Raw genomic sequence first — 14,183 nt, 5'->3', positions numbered from 1 at the left:
CAGAAACCCTTGGACACCCTTGGACACAAGGATTAAATATTTTCAGTTTCTGGCAGCAATTTGCATACCCTTCTCAAGTGACCAGCAACAAAAAAAAGTAAAAGAAAAAGAAGGTTAACAAGGGCATTCACAAAAGTAGAGTTTCACAATTACTCATGCATGTAAAAATTCACACACAATATATTACAGTGAATATAGGTTCACAAAAAGGATCCACTATGAAATTCATACGGACGCATTAAGTGGTGCTTAAGTAACACACTGGGGAAATGCCAGTTGTAGTGTGAATAATTAATATGAACAGCAAGTTGGCAAGAGGTCTCAACATGAAATACTGTTTGAGTATGGAAAATCTTCTTGAATAATAACCTAACTTATTTGTATGGTCACGGTCTGTACACAGATAATTCACTACTATCACAAAAAAGGAGCCATATTCATCAGATAAAATCATTTACTGAGAACAGCTCATGTCAGTTTAGTCTGTGAACTGTTTCTCATGTCATGTTATGTTGAGTTCCTGTTTTGCTTTTGGTAGTAAAAGATTGTATCAGAGCATATCTTTGGAAATAATGTCAAAAGCATAAGTGAAACTAGCAAGCTGTCTCCATCCCTGGAGACAGTCCAGGTGTGGAGCCTAGTGGCTGCAAGAAAACTTCTCTCTGTAAAGTATCTACCCCACCTTTGAGACTTTTTCTGCAAAAGCACTTAAAATACATGCATTCAGTGAGGGATTGTTCTTAAAATATGTTGCAGATCTTTGAGCTTTCCTCTTGAGAATTGTTTGTTCTTTAGGGTTACCTTTTCTAACAGAATTTGCAAAAAATATCTATATTTTAGGAGTGAATCGTTACTAGAGATCCAAAATTAATACTATACTGAGTATACTAACAGCAGTAAGCTACACTAGCATGTACATTTTAATTTTTAACTGTATACCCTTGAGAAGTTAAAAGCAGTACATCTACTCAAGTTGCATATTCCTGCTTGTTGGTATATATGTCTACTTAGGAACATGCCACCTATTAAGTAAAAGCAAACAAAATCTATGAAGAACAAAGAAAAACCTTGTTGGTATACTCTGAGCAGGACTCTGCTTAATCACTGTTGATGGATGAAACTCTTCACCATTATCAGCTGTGCAACTGGGATTGCAACCACCTGCTAACAATATTAATGCCATTTTCTCAGTCTCATACAGAATTAACAGCATTGAATACCACTATTCATTTTGCTCCCTGGTGTTTTTTGTCGTTAAACTTCCTTCCTCCATTAGTCACAGCCATCTTGGTGCAAAGACATGGCAGAGATGGTTTTATTGCCAACCTGTAAGGGTGATATCATCATCTTCTATGATTTGCTCTTCTGCGACATCCAGAGAGTTCTCAGTGATCATGTCACTAGGCTCATCCACACAGGTTAAACCAGAGTAGTTATGTAGGAGTTCTGCACTAGGAACATGCTCCACGATGACAGCAGGGAAAATAGATGGATCACCAAGCTGGGGGGTGGAAAAAAAAAAATAAACAACAAAATATTAGTTAGACTGCCTCCAATCTAGCCACTAATGTCTAATACTTCAACACACCTATACTAAACCACCTGATTATTAAACTGTCAGGAGGGAGTACTAAAGGACAAGATGATTTTTAGCACCTGAAAGCAAATAGCAGCAGTGTCCCACCCAGCAGCCAGAGACAGAATATTGCTGTAATATCTACTGTACTGATTGTACTTCAGTACATAACACCAGACTTCCATGACATGCTGCTGTTTCACAGCATTAAGGCTGACAATACAGAGGAGTGCACAGTAAGTGCTTTACTGGCAATAATACTGGGTGAGTAACTTGCTGCAAACACCTTCACCTTTTGCTCTTCCCATCAGTCTGAGAGTAAGGAGTCCTGTGGCTGTGAGGAGTGGACAAAGCTCTCAGAGGCATCACATTTTCTATGAGACACTACTGGAAAATCACTATTTTGGGGGACACTTGCTACAGAAGGAAGAGGTGTGACAGGTTGATGTAAGTGGTGTAATTCATTCCCTCTGTAATTCTTATGGCTTTAGTAATCTGATATTACTCACACCACACACCTCTTGCTACTTTCCTTCCTAAGTCTGCTTTCAGACATCATCCTTTGGTCTTGATAGTCATTTTGCATCAGATACAGAAGAAAAGAGGTAGCTGGGAAACAGAAATCAGACTGACCAGCAATAACAAGATGCACACTCTCTGAAAAGGCAACTGCTCAACAGGAAGAGGTTTTCAGCAAATGACATCTACTACAGACACTGTATTTTTCAAAGTGAGTGTTTTAAAATGTCATTTGCAGGAAGAAAGTCATAGCAGATTGATAGCAGAAGAGGTTCGAAGAAAGTCTGGTGTAATTCTAAGGTTCCCTGACTACAAAAATAAAACACTTTATGAATGTGTCAAGCTTAAAAAGCAGAAAAAAACCCTTAAAAAGTTGTTAAAACATATTTCTGAGAAAACTAGTATGTGTACATTTGGTCCCATCCTCCACAGAAGAGCACAGATATCTATAGATCACAGAATCACGGAATGGCCTGGGTTGGAAGAAACCTTAAAATCATCTAGTTCCAATCCCCCCTGCCATGAACAGGGACACCTTCCACTACATCAGGCAGCTCAAAGTTCCACCCAGCCTAGCCTTAATCATTTCCAGGGATGGGAATCCATAACTTTTCTGAGCAACCTGTTCCAGTACCCTTCCACCCTCAGAGTAAAGAACTTTTTCCCAATCTAAACCTACTGTCTTTTAAGTTTGAAGTCATTCCCACCTGTACTGTCACCATATGCTCTTGTAAATAATCTCAATCTTTCCTGAAGATTCCTTTCAGGTATTAGAAGGAAGATCAAGTAGGTTTTTTAACCACACAAGTTAAAAACCCAAGGGAAAAAAAACAACTGCATGATTATGCTGTTGTTTAAGAATTATTCATCTCTCACTCTTGCCGCTACACACACCACCACTGATGGAAAATGGTATCAGAGCCATCTGCTCCACCCAGACAACAGCTATGGGAGTAAGCCTCCCTTAGGGAAGAGTCTGGATCATAAGTCCTGAAAGTAGAAAGTGCAATTAGAAGTTTTAAAAGGCAGTAATTACCTCTTTAAATTGCTCTGTGTTTTGTAAAACATGTCTCAGCAAAAACTGTGGTAAAGGGCAACCAGGAAAAAAAGAACAACTAAAAGGCAGAAATAGTATTTTAATGGGCTTCTATCATGGACAGTCTCTTAAACAAAACAAAAAAAAAACCAAACCAAAACAAACAAATAAAAAACAAACAAAAACCAAACCAAAACAAAAAAAAAAACACCTAATAACACCAAAATGTAAAAAAACCAAACTCAACCAATAATGACCTAATTCATGAAACATGTTTCAAAAGAGAGCAAAGAGAGCAATCGGTAGAACAGCAATAAAAATGAACAAAGTGCAGACCAGTTAAGGCTCTCTTGTGCAATCTTATCACCAGATGACAGGTGTATATCAAGTCATGCAATGGGACAGCTGCTACCCCACACCTTTGTGGGCACCTCCAACCAATGCTGCATCCTTCTGGAGCTGAGAAACCAGAAATCATTGATGGCCAAGAGATCCCTACTGTTCCTCAGAAAAAGTAATGTACACATTTTGCATCCTATTTGTTTACTGACCCTATTATCCTTGATCCTGTTTGCTTCCAGGCAAGGATAAACAAATAGACTTGATGAAATAAACCCCATATCAACAAAAAAAGATAAAGCACTGTAAAGAGAGAAGAAAATTTTAAAAATTATATGCATTTAAAAAAAGTTTTAACAATACATTCCACAAGCTGCAAGGTAGATGGTCCATTACAGTCTCATTTCTGAGATACAATTATGTTCCCAAAGCAGTTTAAACACCTCATTTCAGTAATATGTCATGGTACATAACTTTTGGGATTGAAGTTACAGACAGCTATGGCGCAGGCACTTGGACATGAGCAAGGGTCCCCAAGTTCCCTTCCCAGCCAACACACAGAAATGGTATTTCTAGAGCATAATTTCCCTGCCCAGTTTCACACTCCTGTGTTACGATAGGATGTCATGCCCTAAAAACGCCTATTTCTCTGCATTGACTATGACATGGGAGGGGTTGGGGTGCTCGTTTCTGGTGTAGGCATCTGTGTCCCGCACACTCATCAGCAGGTGGCCAGCTTCCTCCTTCCCACCATGTCGCACAGCGAGGCGTGCTCCTCTCGCCCACTTCCGCCTTTGCACCACCTCAATAGCTGCAGTGTCTGCAGCCACAGGTCGAGTTGCCTGTGCTCAAGATAAGCCTCACATTAGCCTCTTCTGGAGAAGAAAATTACTTTGGCTCAGCACGGTCCTTCTCACACCACTGGTGCTCACACCACAGGGCTTGGCCTCTGAGAGGATGAGTTGTAGAAAAATGTTTCAGAATATTAAACAAAGCACAGAAAAAATCAACTGATTTTCACTTGTTTTCAGTTTGTCAAAGCCCTACTTATATTACACCCAACAGACTTTGCTATGAAACCTAATTACAAAAGCCAACATCCACATGTTCCTAAAATACGCTTCACTACAGACCAGAATGTTTCCTGTGGTACTGAACTGTGCTGCTTCACTCAGTCAGACGTACTTGGCTTGATCCATATGACCAGATCTGAACTGCTCTGCAAGACTAAACTGCATTTTGACACGTCTAGAAACAACCATCATACTCTGATATGGTCACTGTGTCTGTCTGCAGGCAGAGAAACCCCCATGACAGGGCAATACCTCTTCACCTGAACTCGGTGTCCAACTACCCAAGGAAGCTGTTGACATATCATGGTTCCAAAAGACTGGCAATGAACAGAAAAGCATTCACTCATGGTAAGACACTTTAAATGTGTTTAACTTAATCACAGTTTTGAACTGGAAGAATCAGAGTACAGTAATTTCATGATTATAAGCCACACCTGATTATAAGCCGCATGTCCGGGTAACTTTTCATTCTTTGTCCATATATAAAATGCACCAGATTACAAGCTGCACTTTCGTTCGCAGCGAGGATCCGCGTGCAACTTTCACAAAGTTGCCAATTAGTAACAGAATCGCAGGATCACGGGGTTTACTGGCTCGGCTCGGGGCCATGTTGGCTTGGCTCGCCTCTGCCCCACTGTTGGGGCCGGGCAGGCGCCGGCTCGGCTCAGGGCTGCTGCGGGCTCGCACTTCTGGGTTGGCAATTTTCTGGACTTCATCCATATATTGGCCACACCTGATTATAAGCCACATTTCCGGGTTCAGACCAAAATTTTAGTCAAAATGGTGCGGCCTATAATCGTGAAATTACTGTAAGTATCACTTCTTGTGGCCTTTTATTTTAAAACTATTGTTATAACTGCTTCCAACTCTACAGTTTACCCTACAGTGGTACAATCTATGGACTTTCAATGCCACCATGGTTGTGAAAAGGAAAGGAAAGAACAAATTCTAATATGCTTCTATTGAGAAAAGCATTCACCAAACTGCAAACCAATATAATTTGAAGTGCATTTTTGCAGAAGTGGTCACTGCTTTTTTGTACAGTATATGCAATTGGTTGTGATTTCATTAACAAGCCTTTCTTTCAGTTTTAAAAGCTAATACTAATGTACACAGATGTACACATGACTGTTGTGAGGTAATCACCTCAGTACTTTTATAATGTTCTTGATTTCACTAAAAGCACCTGAATCCCAGTTGAGAGCCACACTAAACTTTCCTCTAGATCTGTTGTTTTTTAAGACACAAAAATAACTGCACACATTTGGAACTACAAAAGAGCCCTTTTTTACTACAGATACCTTTGAATCTAGTGTGTAATGAGAATTACACACAGAGAAAGCATTAAATTAAGAACTACAACGTAGTGATTCAATTAACACAAATTAACTTACCTTTCTAACAGCAAGATCACAAAATAATTTATTTCTAATACAAACATGTTTCTATATGCCATAGCAAAAAGGTAGAGTGCAAACTATCCCAAAGTTCTAAAAAAGTCCCAAATTAAAGTGTCAGCAATGATTTTCAAGAAATCAATACAGAGATCCATAGAAGAACAAACTGTGTATTTTTATACTTCTTACTTCTACATGTTTCTCATACAAAATACAGGTAAAATATGACACCCTAGCTCCAGCAAAGCTTTCACTTGGCTTCAACCCAACTCCCATGTCTGCTGGACACATAAAGCAATTGAGCTACTGCTAAAATCTTTCAAATCTTAGACACTAAATCCCTGTAGTCCGACCTTTACCAATTCAGAGGAGTGCAAACTTCATAAAGATGCTGAAGTCCATGGAAAGTCCCACGAGCAGGTCCCTGAAAGCATTGGTTATATATTCCACAATCCCCTGAAAACCAAACCCGGTCTTGTTCTGGAGGCTAAAGGCAGTAATCTTCCTTCCTGCTCTCTAACTCTTTTAATGTGCTTGACATGCTGACAAGGTGTTTCTTTTTTTCTCTGAAAATTGTCTCATGAATTGTCACCAACTGACAGAAGATCAAAACACCATCCTGGCCACAGAAATGGAAAATAAGGAAGGGGATTTCTTCTGCTTTGGAGGTACTGTCTTCTCATACAGTCTTTAAGGATGACAACTTGTCCCAGGAATAAGGTGATTAGCTTTTAACTAAATGGTGTGGAATAAGTTTTGTGCAAGTGAGTGATGGGTGGAAAGAAATACATGCAATAGATAATAGAAGGGAAAAGCTACATGGCGGGTGGGGGGAAAAAAGAAGAAAGCAACCTCAGGAAAAAAACAACTGTCTTCTAAACCAAACAACAGCATTCAGACTCGCAATACAGATGGCCATTTACATTTAAAAAAACAAACAAACAAACCGCCCCCAAAGGAGCAGACAAAACACCCCAAAAAAACTAAACAGAACTAGGGGAAGTGACCTTAGTGACTAGAAAACAGCTTTTAGTCTTCCCTTGCTGACAGGCCCTGTGCAGAGGTGGCTTCTCAACTTTAAAGGTGTTCCCACTGCCAACATCTGAGAAGGGAACAAATTGCACAGAGGAGTGCTGCAGGCAGACACATGACGCTCACTTTTCTGGGAAGACAACCTCATTACAGATTTCATATTTTCCTTAATGATAAGGGGGAGGAACCTTCTACAGGAGCTGGAAATAGCAAAAAAAAAAAAAAGTAGACCTTCATTTTGACCAGGTGGCTTAATCTTTCTGAAAGCCCATGGCAATATCAAGGAACATGGAAGAGCAGAGGTAGGAGTGAGATGATGGTGCAGAAGTCATGGTTAAACCTAAGGTCTCAGACCCCTCTTTATCAGAAGAAAGGAAGAGAGAAACAAATGCCAGAGGTACAGAAGGGGTCTTCAGGCATAGGTTACTACAAGCATCAGAGCCACCTGAGAGAGCACAACCCAACACAGAGCAGTCATGCTGGGAACCACGTTAGCAATATAATGCTTGTAATGATTCCACTTCTCCCTGGCACCATTTAAAACTTCCTACTATGGATCTAGCCACTGTGGCTGCTTTTATACAGCTTTTCAAACTAGGAATGTCCTGATCAAATATCCCATCAGTTTTAAGTCCCCAAAGGACTAAATGAAAAGGCATTGAGAGAAGAAGCTGTAGATGGGAAGAGAAGCAGGTTTAGGCAGCAGTGTTGACTCAGCCAAAGGTTGCAGAAACTCCTGCCCAGTGTGCAGTGTGTGCAGTCTCTCCCTGTCTCCCAATAAAACATAAAACCCCAAACAAACAAAACAAAAACACAGAAAAGAGGAGGGAAAAAAAAGGCAAACTCTCTATTTTAACCAGATCCCTGACAGGTAGCAGAGGCCAGACAGGTTATCAGCAGCTTCAGCCCAAGCCACTTGTTCCTTCCTGAAAATTATAAGGACATTTTCACTTCATTTCTCCCTCACCACAGATCTACTATGTGATAAATGAACTCTCCAAAAATAACTTAAAAATGTAAAAATCATTTTTTTCTAAACTGCAAAGGATAAAGCTGATAAGGGCAAGCCTTTCCCATTCACACGGGATTGAGTCCCTCCCACTGGCATCTGCCACTGAATGCTGAATGCTTATATTTGAAAATGGACAGTTCATAATTTATGGTTGTTTAACCAAGACAAAAAAAAATTAAACAAAATATCCATGAATTATGACTTCCCTGAAATACTGAGCATAGTTGCCACTTAAACCCTGAACCTCCCTCCACAGCTGTTCCATGTCCCAAGAACTCTTGGCACAAGAGAGCTCCAGGCAGAGCTTTAACTAGAATAAAGTACCAAAGTTCTTAAAATGCCAGCTTGTGGGGGCATTGCAAAAATAATTATCCAACGAAGAGTTAAATGACACCTTTTGTATATGATGAAGATCCAAAAGAATGCTTTTGCCTAACACAGAGCATTTACAGAGCTAAAATTTTTGCAAAGTACACAAATTGTGTTATCCATCCTTAAATACAACTAACCTAAGAATTTCAAAACTTTAGAAGTAGCAATAGCTCCTGTGTAGTAATAAGCAGGTCAATCAAGTACAAGCTAGAAGCAATCTTTTTGAGCTAACATACTATGAACCCTCAGCCAAACCAAACCTTGTTCCAGCTGTCCAGGTCTTTACCTGTGCAGGATTTGTCTTCCACGACTGAGTATTTAAGATTTCCCTTCAGGCAGCCAGCTAGCTACCTGCATCTTTGATACCTGAATTAAGTGAACCCAGTGATTTAAAATGAGCTTGCATCTGACTGCAGCAATGGACTCTCTGCTACGCACCCTTTATCTCCGGCCTTTCAGATCTTTGGTTTCACCACCTTTAGGGTATGCTACAGAATGTCTTTTCTTAGACTGCATCTAGAGCAGAATTTAGTGGGATTATGACATAAACATCAAGCTTGAGCTTGTTCTGAAGCTGGAGAAAGCTCTGTTTATAAAGGTTTTACTGTCCTCTGTAGTATTTTAAAAGTTTCTCAGGTGAGTATCTGAAAAATTGCAATTGTAAGAAGCAGAATGCACAGCTAAACAAAACAAAATCATATCTGCTTGCGCTACCCCTCCCAGGAACCACACCGAAGTAGCCCTCCCTACCTCAATTCTCCCTTCTCCTGTTGGCTTGTAAAGTAAAGCTAGCAAAGAACAACCAGCAGAGGTAATAAGTAAGGCTCATTTCTGACTATGCTTGTGCAATTCCCATATCTAAATCCCCAGGCTACCACAAGCTCTGGAAAAATACAGGGAAGGAAGTTACATTACTAATTCCACCCAAAACTGAGTTAGTACTTTAGACAGACAACACTCAGTTCATTGAAATGATCGCATGACTCTGACAGCAGAAACAGGCCAGTGACCCAGCCAGACATTAGGACATACAGAAAACCAGAGACAAGATTATAAAGCCAAAAGCGGGGGGTTTTTTAACAGAGAAGAATAAATGCTTTTTACATTAACAAAAAAGGAACAGTTTGTCATGGCACTTAGCCTTTTAAAAAGGCTCATATATTTCTTGTTAATAAAGGCAAGGTCTATAGAGAAGCCACATGATTTTTTCAATAGGAATCCTACACTGAAGCTTGAGGACTCACAGGATGTGGTTTAAATAATCAACACCTAACAGAGTTTGCTCAAGTAGAAACAGACATATTTTCCCTGTAGTGTAAAAGAAACTGATTTAAATTACTTTCAAGTTTATTTCTGAATAGCCATCATGTAGTAACACAATTTAGAAACCACGGTGTAAATTACAGTGAGCAGGTACATACTGCCCCTTCCAGTCACCTACAATGTGACCATTACTTCTACTCAGAATTTTATCCTACCACACTAGACAAGTTGAAACTACTATAAAATAATGTAATTTTGGGTCATTCTACATCACACATGCATGGATTCCAGTGGCACAAATCAGCAAAACAGGAAAAATATTTTTGGAGGAGGATGTCTCTGCAATACTGCAGGGTTATAACATTTCAACCAATTTCTGTTCTGCGCATGAAAGTTACAGGAAGCAACAGGAAGCTTTTGAAACAGCACAAAGATCGACTGCAACAATAATGACCTCAATGTTTCCTTTTTGTGTTTTACACCACATTTTTAACTCATGTTTCATATTACTCTTAGCACTGACTTGTACAAATATGGTTTCCTACACCATTCCATACCTGCTGCTCATCCTCCATGACGTTGCTGGCAAATTCAAACACAAGCTCATTCTGCTGTACAACTGCTGCCATAATAACGCATTCCCAGGTCTCAGCTCCACATACAAAGAAAAATGCTCTTGAATGTGAAAGAACAGAGAGCTTCACTGAGGTCCAGCTGGGCAGAAAGGCAGGTTCACAAAATGAATCGAGTATCACTTTGTTTTTCTTAGATCATCAGTGTTCCTGGGTTCTTCTCTTCTCAAAGCAAAACAAACCAAGGCAAATCCTTTCCTGAGTTGTTCTTCCACCTTGATAGCCTTTACCACTGTGGAAGGAAAAATAAAACAATTATCATTAGAAAATGTGAAATAGTAGCAGTGACAATAAAGCTTTCCACGTATTAAAACTGTTGTATCTACGTCCAAGGAAGTCAAGACACTTTTGTGTCTCCAAAGGTATTACCTTCACTGGTTAATGTATGAGAATTTTCAATACCTGAAACAAAACTGTTTCAGGAAATAAGACATCAGTTTCAAATTTTTCATATTAAAAGCATGAGACTAAGGAAAAGTTACAAAAGTTAACAAAAAAGAAAACCCCTATTTTCATTTGGTTAAGATACGCAGTTTTCACATTCATTAGTACCTCTCATTTTCACAGTTTATTCAGAGTAAAAAAACAAAACTCAGACTGACATACTCAACTGTAGGATATCCCAAGTATATCACATTTCTTCTTCAAACACAGTTCAAATTTAGCAGTTTTTGTTTTGCAAGCAAAATGCTCTGGATCTTGAATCCCCGTGTCAAAATGATGAAACCAATACAAAAATTCTTGTACAACCCAGAGAGTGCCCGTGTTCCTATATGAAGCAGATCTTCAGCTTCATGTTAAAAATGCACTGTAAATGTAGCCTTATCTCTACCAGAGGCTCACAAGCAGCCGGAAGGAAACAGCACTGACCACGTCATGGCAAATTAGAACTGTCAAAAAAAACTGCACAGCACAAAGGAAAAAAAATCCCCAACTACAGAATGTAAACAGCTTCAGTGAAGAGATGTGTGCCCACAGCTCCCATGTTGTGACTTACTCATTGGTGCCAAAGGTAAACTCTGTTAGGGTGAGCTGACCAAGAGGCTGCTGCAGCACCTCTGGGGAAACAGGCAAGGGCAAAAAGAACTCTTCATATACAACTCGGGTGACCCAGACACAAATTTAAAAATCTACCATTTCAAAATAATAACAGGAACAGGTATCTAAAATTAGAAACCTAAGGAATATGTTGGTGCCTAGGAATTTAAATCAATATATTTTAAAGGAAGAAAAATGTGTGGTTTTGAGCAAAATTCTTTAAACTGTCTTTGATTAAGAGCCGCTGTGACAAAAGAAAAAGGGGCAGAGGTCTAACACATATCCATCCAGAGTGAGACCCCCAGGACAATCAACATCAGTGCCATTGGTGATGATTAGCATCTGTCTTTGTACACGAGGTTTAACTTTGCCTTGTTTTTGCAGTAGGCTGAAACTCAAAAAATGAAGAGCATCTTCCTCTCCCCAGTGCCAAGCAATTTAATTAGGGAGGATCATGTCAGAGACTCGTACTCCCTCACTCTAGGAAATGCAACAGCTGGTTTTCCTATATAGATTGTGGTATTCCCAAATTCCTAAGTGGTGATGGCAGAACATTTAGGCATTTAAGTCACTGGATCCTTCCTTTCTAAGAAACCAGGAAACCCAAGATTATGCAAACACGAGAACCTCCCCAACTTCCAAAGCGTTCTTTAATTAGCTGTTAAAAGGTTTGTAAGAGTAGCCACAACCTTAACAACAGAATATTTACTTTAATGAGGGTTGCATGCATGAACAGAAAAGGAAGTGCTGTGGGAACCATTTCAACCTCAGCGCCTGCCATTTTACTGGTTGACTTGAATAGTTAACAAGGATGTCTCCATACTTCGGCAGGGTTATGGCACTAAAAGTATTACATGCAACCATATAACCCTGGGTGACTTCCCTAAATCTAATTATTTGACCTTGCCATTTAGAGATGTGGATGCCTTTAGGAAGTAGACACACACTGCCAGTATAGTGTGAGTAAGCACAACTTGGCCCTAGACTCCTACCATCCTGTATATGAGCCTGAAAATCAAGCATATAACTATATAATATATAGTTTAATATTGCCTAGAGACAGCGATTCACGTGGGTCAATCTATGCCAACAGGGATATACCAATTTTTTCAGAAGAGAAGACAGTTAAGGAAATTCATTGAAGTACAACTTCTTTTTTGGTTTCTGCTTAGGAATAAATTGTAACTGTCCAACAAGACAAAATAATATTTTAAGTCACACCTTCTAATCAGTGAAGAACAACTTCACTGTAAAGGATCACAAGGCAAATATAAGAACGTTCTCAGCTGTCCAAATGGTGACTTCTGTTTAAATGGGGGTTAACTAATTGCCCAGAGCCAGAATACTCCAAGGACTTATAATCATGGCCATTACACTGACTGGAGCCACATGTATGAACAAAGGTTACAAGTTCTTAATACTCAGTAACTTTCTAAGGTCAATAACAATTAACAGAGTCAATGTAAAATCGGGACAAAGGACATGTTGGAGACACACGAAAACTGGAGGTTGAGTGACCCTAACAATTTTAAAAGTTCCCCATGTGCACTGGGAACTGACATTTTCTTCCATTAGTGCCAGGTTATTTATTATTCTGTAAAATACTAATATTTTATAGTAGATACTACAATACCAAAATATGCTAAATGTATAAGTACACTAAATGTAAGTGTATTAGTACACTAAATGCATAAGATCCAAAAGCTGTGGTAGTAAACTTACTAAAAGCCATGAAGAAATATTTTCTTACTTTTTATTTTAAAAAAGAAACAACAAAACTTTCAATGCAAAACTAATTATCCTGTTGTAATATAATTAAAGACACCGCAGCAGCATAATTCATTTGATCCACACAAGAACTGCTTAAACCAGTCACACTTTATGCTAATATGAGACTCCTAACCATCTGGTACTACTGTAGGAATGGTCAGTCAAAAGCTGTTTTATGAATTCTGCACTGCAGTGATGCAGTGATGTGAGATTGTTCCTTCTCCCCTACACCCCATCCCCAAAACCACCAAGGGGTCTACAGATAAAGTCAAGTGATCCATTCTTTTTACCAAAAAAAAATCTAAAAAAAAAAAAAAAAAAATCTAACCAAAACATTAGTCTCAAATCCAAAGACAAGTGAGTGAACAGGCTTTAGTGAGCTTTTATATCTATATCTATCTTACGAAGATATATATCTATCTTATAAAAGTCAGGGACTCAGACTATTATTGTTTGCAGGACACTTTTCAGTACTTCTGTTGCAGCTTATAGTAATAGCAAATGATCTGTTGGGCAACAACACAGCAGAATATTTGTGAATGTTAGCAGAATAAAGTGCTTTCCTTTAATTCATATTGCTTTCTCTGCCATATAGAAAACAAGAGCAGCTTCTCAAAGAAGTCAGCAGAATTCTAAAGCAGCTATATTTTCCTTCACATCTATTTTTATAAACTGCGCTTTCATTATTCCAACTATCACAGGGTCCTGCTGTCTATAGGCTAACACAAACACGACTATTGTTTTTGCTATGTAATGCCCTGCCTGATTTTACATACATCTGTGAGTAGAAAATACGTTATTTGCAAACAGCATAAAGTGTGTAAATTCTGTTCACATCCACAGTAAGCTTGACTACATACAAATAATCCTAGAAGAATGGGAACCCCATATATATTACCATAAAATTTACATCAAATTTTCAGAACTGCAGAGGAAGTAAGGTTTTACTTTCACTTTTACTAACTGTTGTACAAATATATTATAAAAAGCAGCATTAAGACACATCAATATAAACAAACATCCTAATTTTGCTTAATCCTTGAAACTGAACTCAAATTATTTCAATCCCCCTGGAAACTCCCTTCATCTAGTGACTTCAACATCTAGAAACAAACTCCTCAATC

At 38.9% G+C, this 14,183-nt stretch overlaps 1 protein-coding gene across 4 annotated transcripts in view; it reads right to left on the bottom strand.

Annotated features, from left to right (window-relative positions):
• The window catches only part of ELF1 (E74 like ETS transcription factor 1), an 87,917-nt gene that overhangs the window by 26,898 nt on the left and 46,836 nt on the right, over positions 1-14,183 (bottom strand). For all 4 annotated transcript variants that reach the window (XM_033052597.1, XM_033052600.1, XM_033052598.1 and 1 more), the window contains exons 2-3: positions 10,177-10,483; positions 1,327-1,501 (exon numbers count right to left, since the gene is read on the bottom strand). In XM_033052597.1, coding sequence (XP_032908488.1) covers positions 1,327-1,501; positions 10,177-10,248 — 247 coding nt within the window. In that variant the 5' untranslated portion in view covers positions 10,249-10,483. The remainder of the gene's footprint in view (positions 1-1,326; positions 1,502-10,176; positions 10,484-14,183) is intronic.

This window comes from Catharus ustulatus, chromosome 2 (genome assembly GCF_009819885.2).
Source record: "Catharus ustulatus isolate bCatUst1 chromosome 2, bCatUst1.pri.v2, whole genome shotgun sequence".
NCBI lineage: Eukaryota > Metazoa > Chordata > Aves > Passeriformes > Turdidae > Catharus > Catharus ustulatus.
Note: the sequence above shows the minus strand (reverse complement) of the source record. Positions and strands in the feature narration are given on the sequence as shown.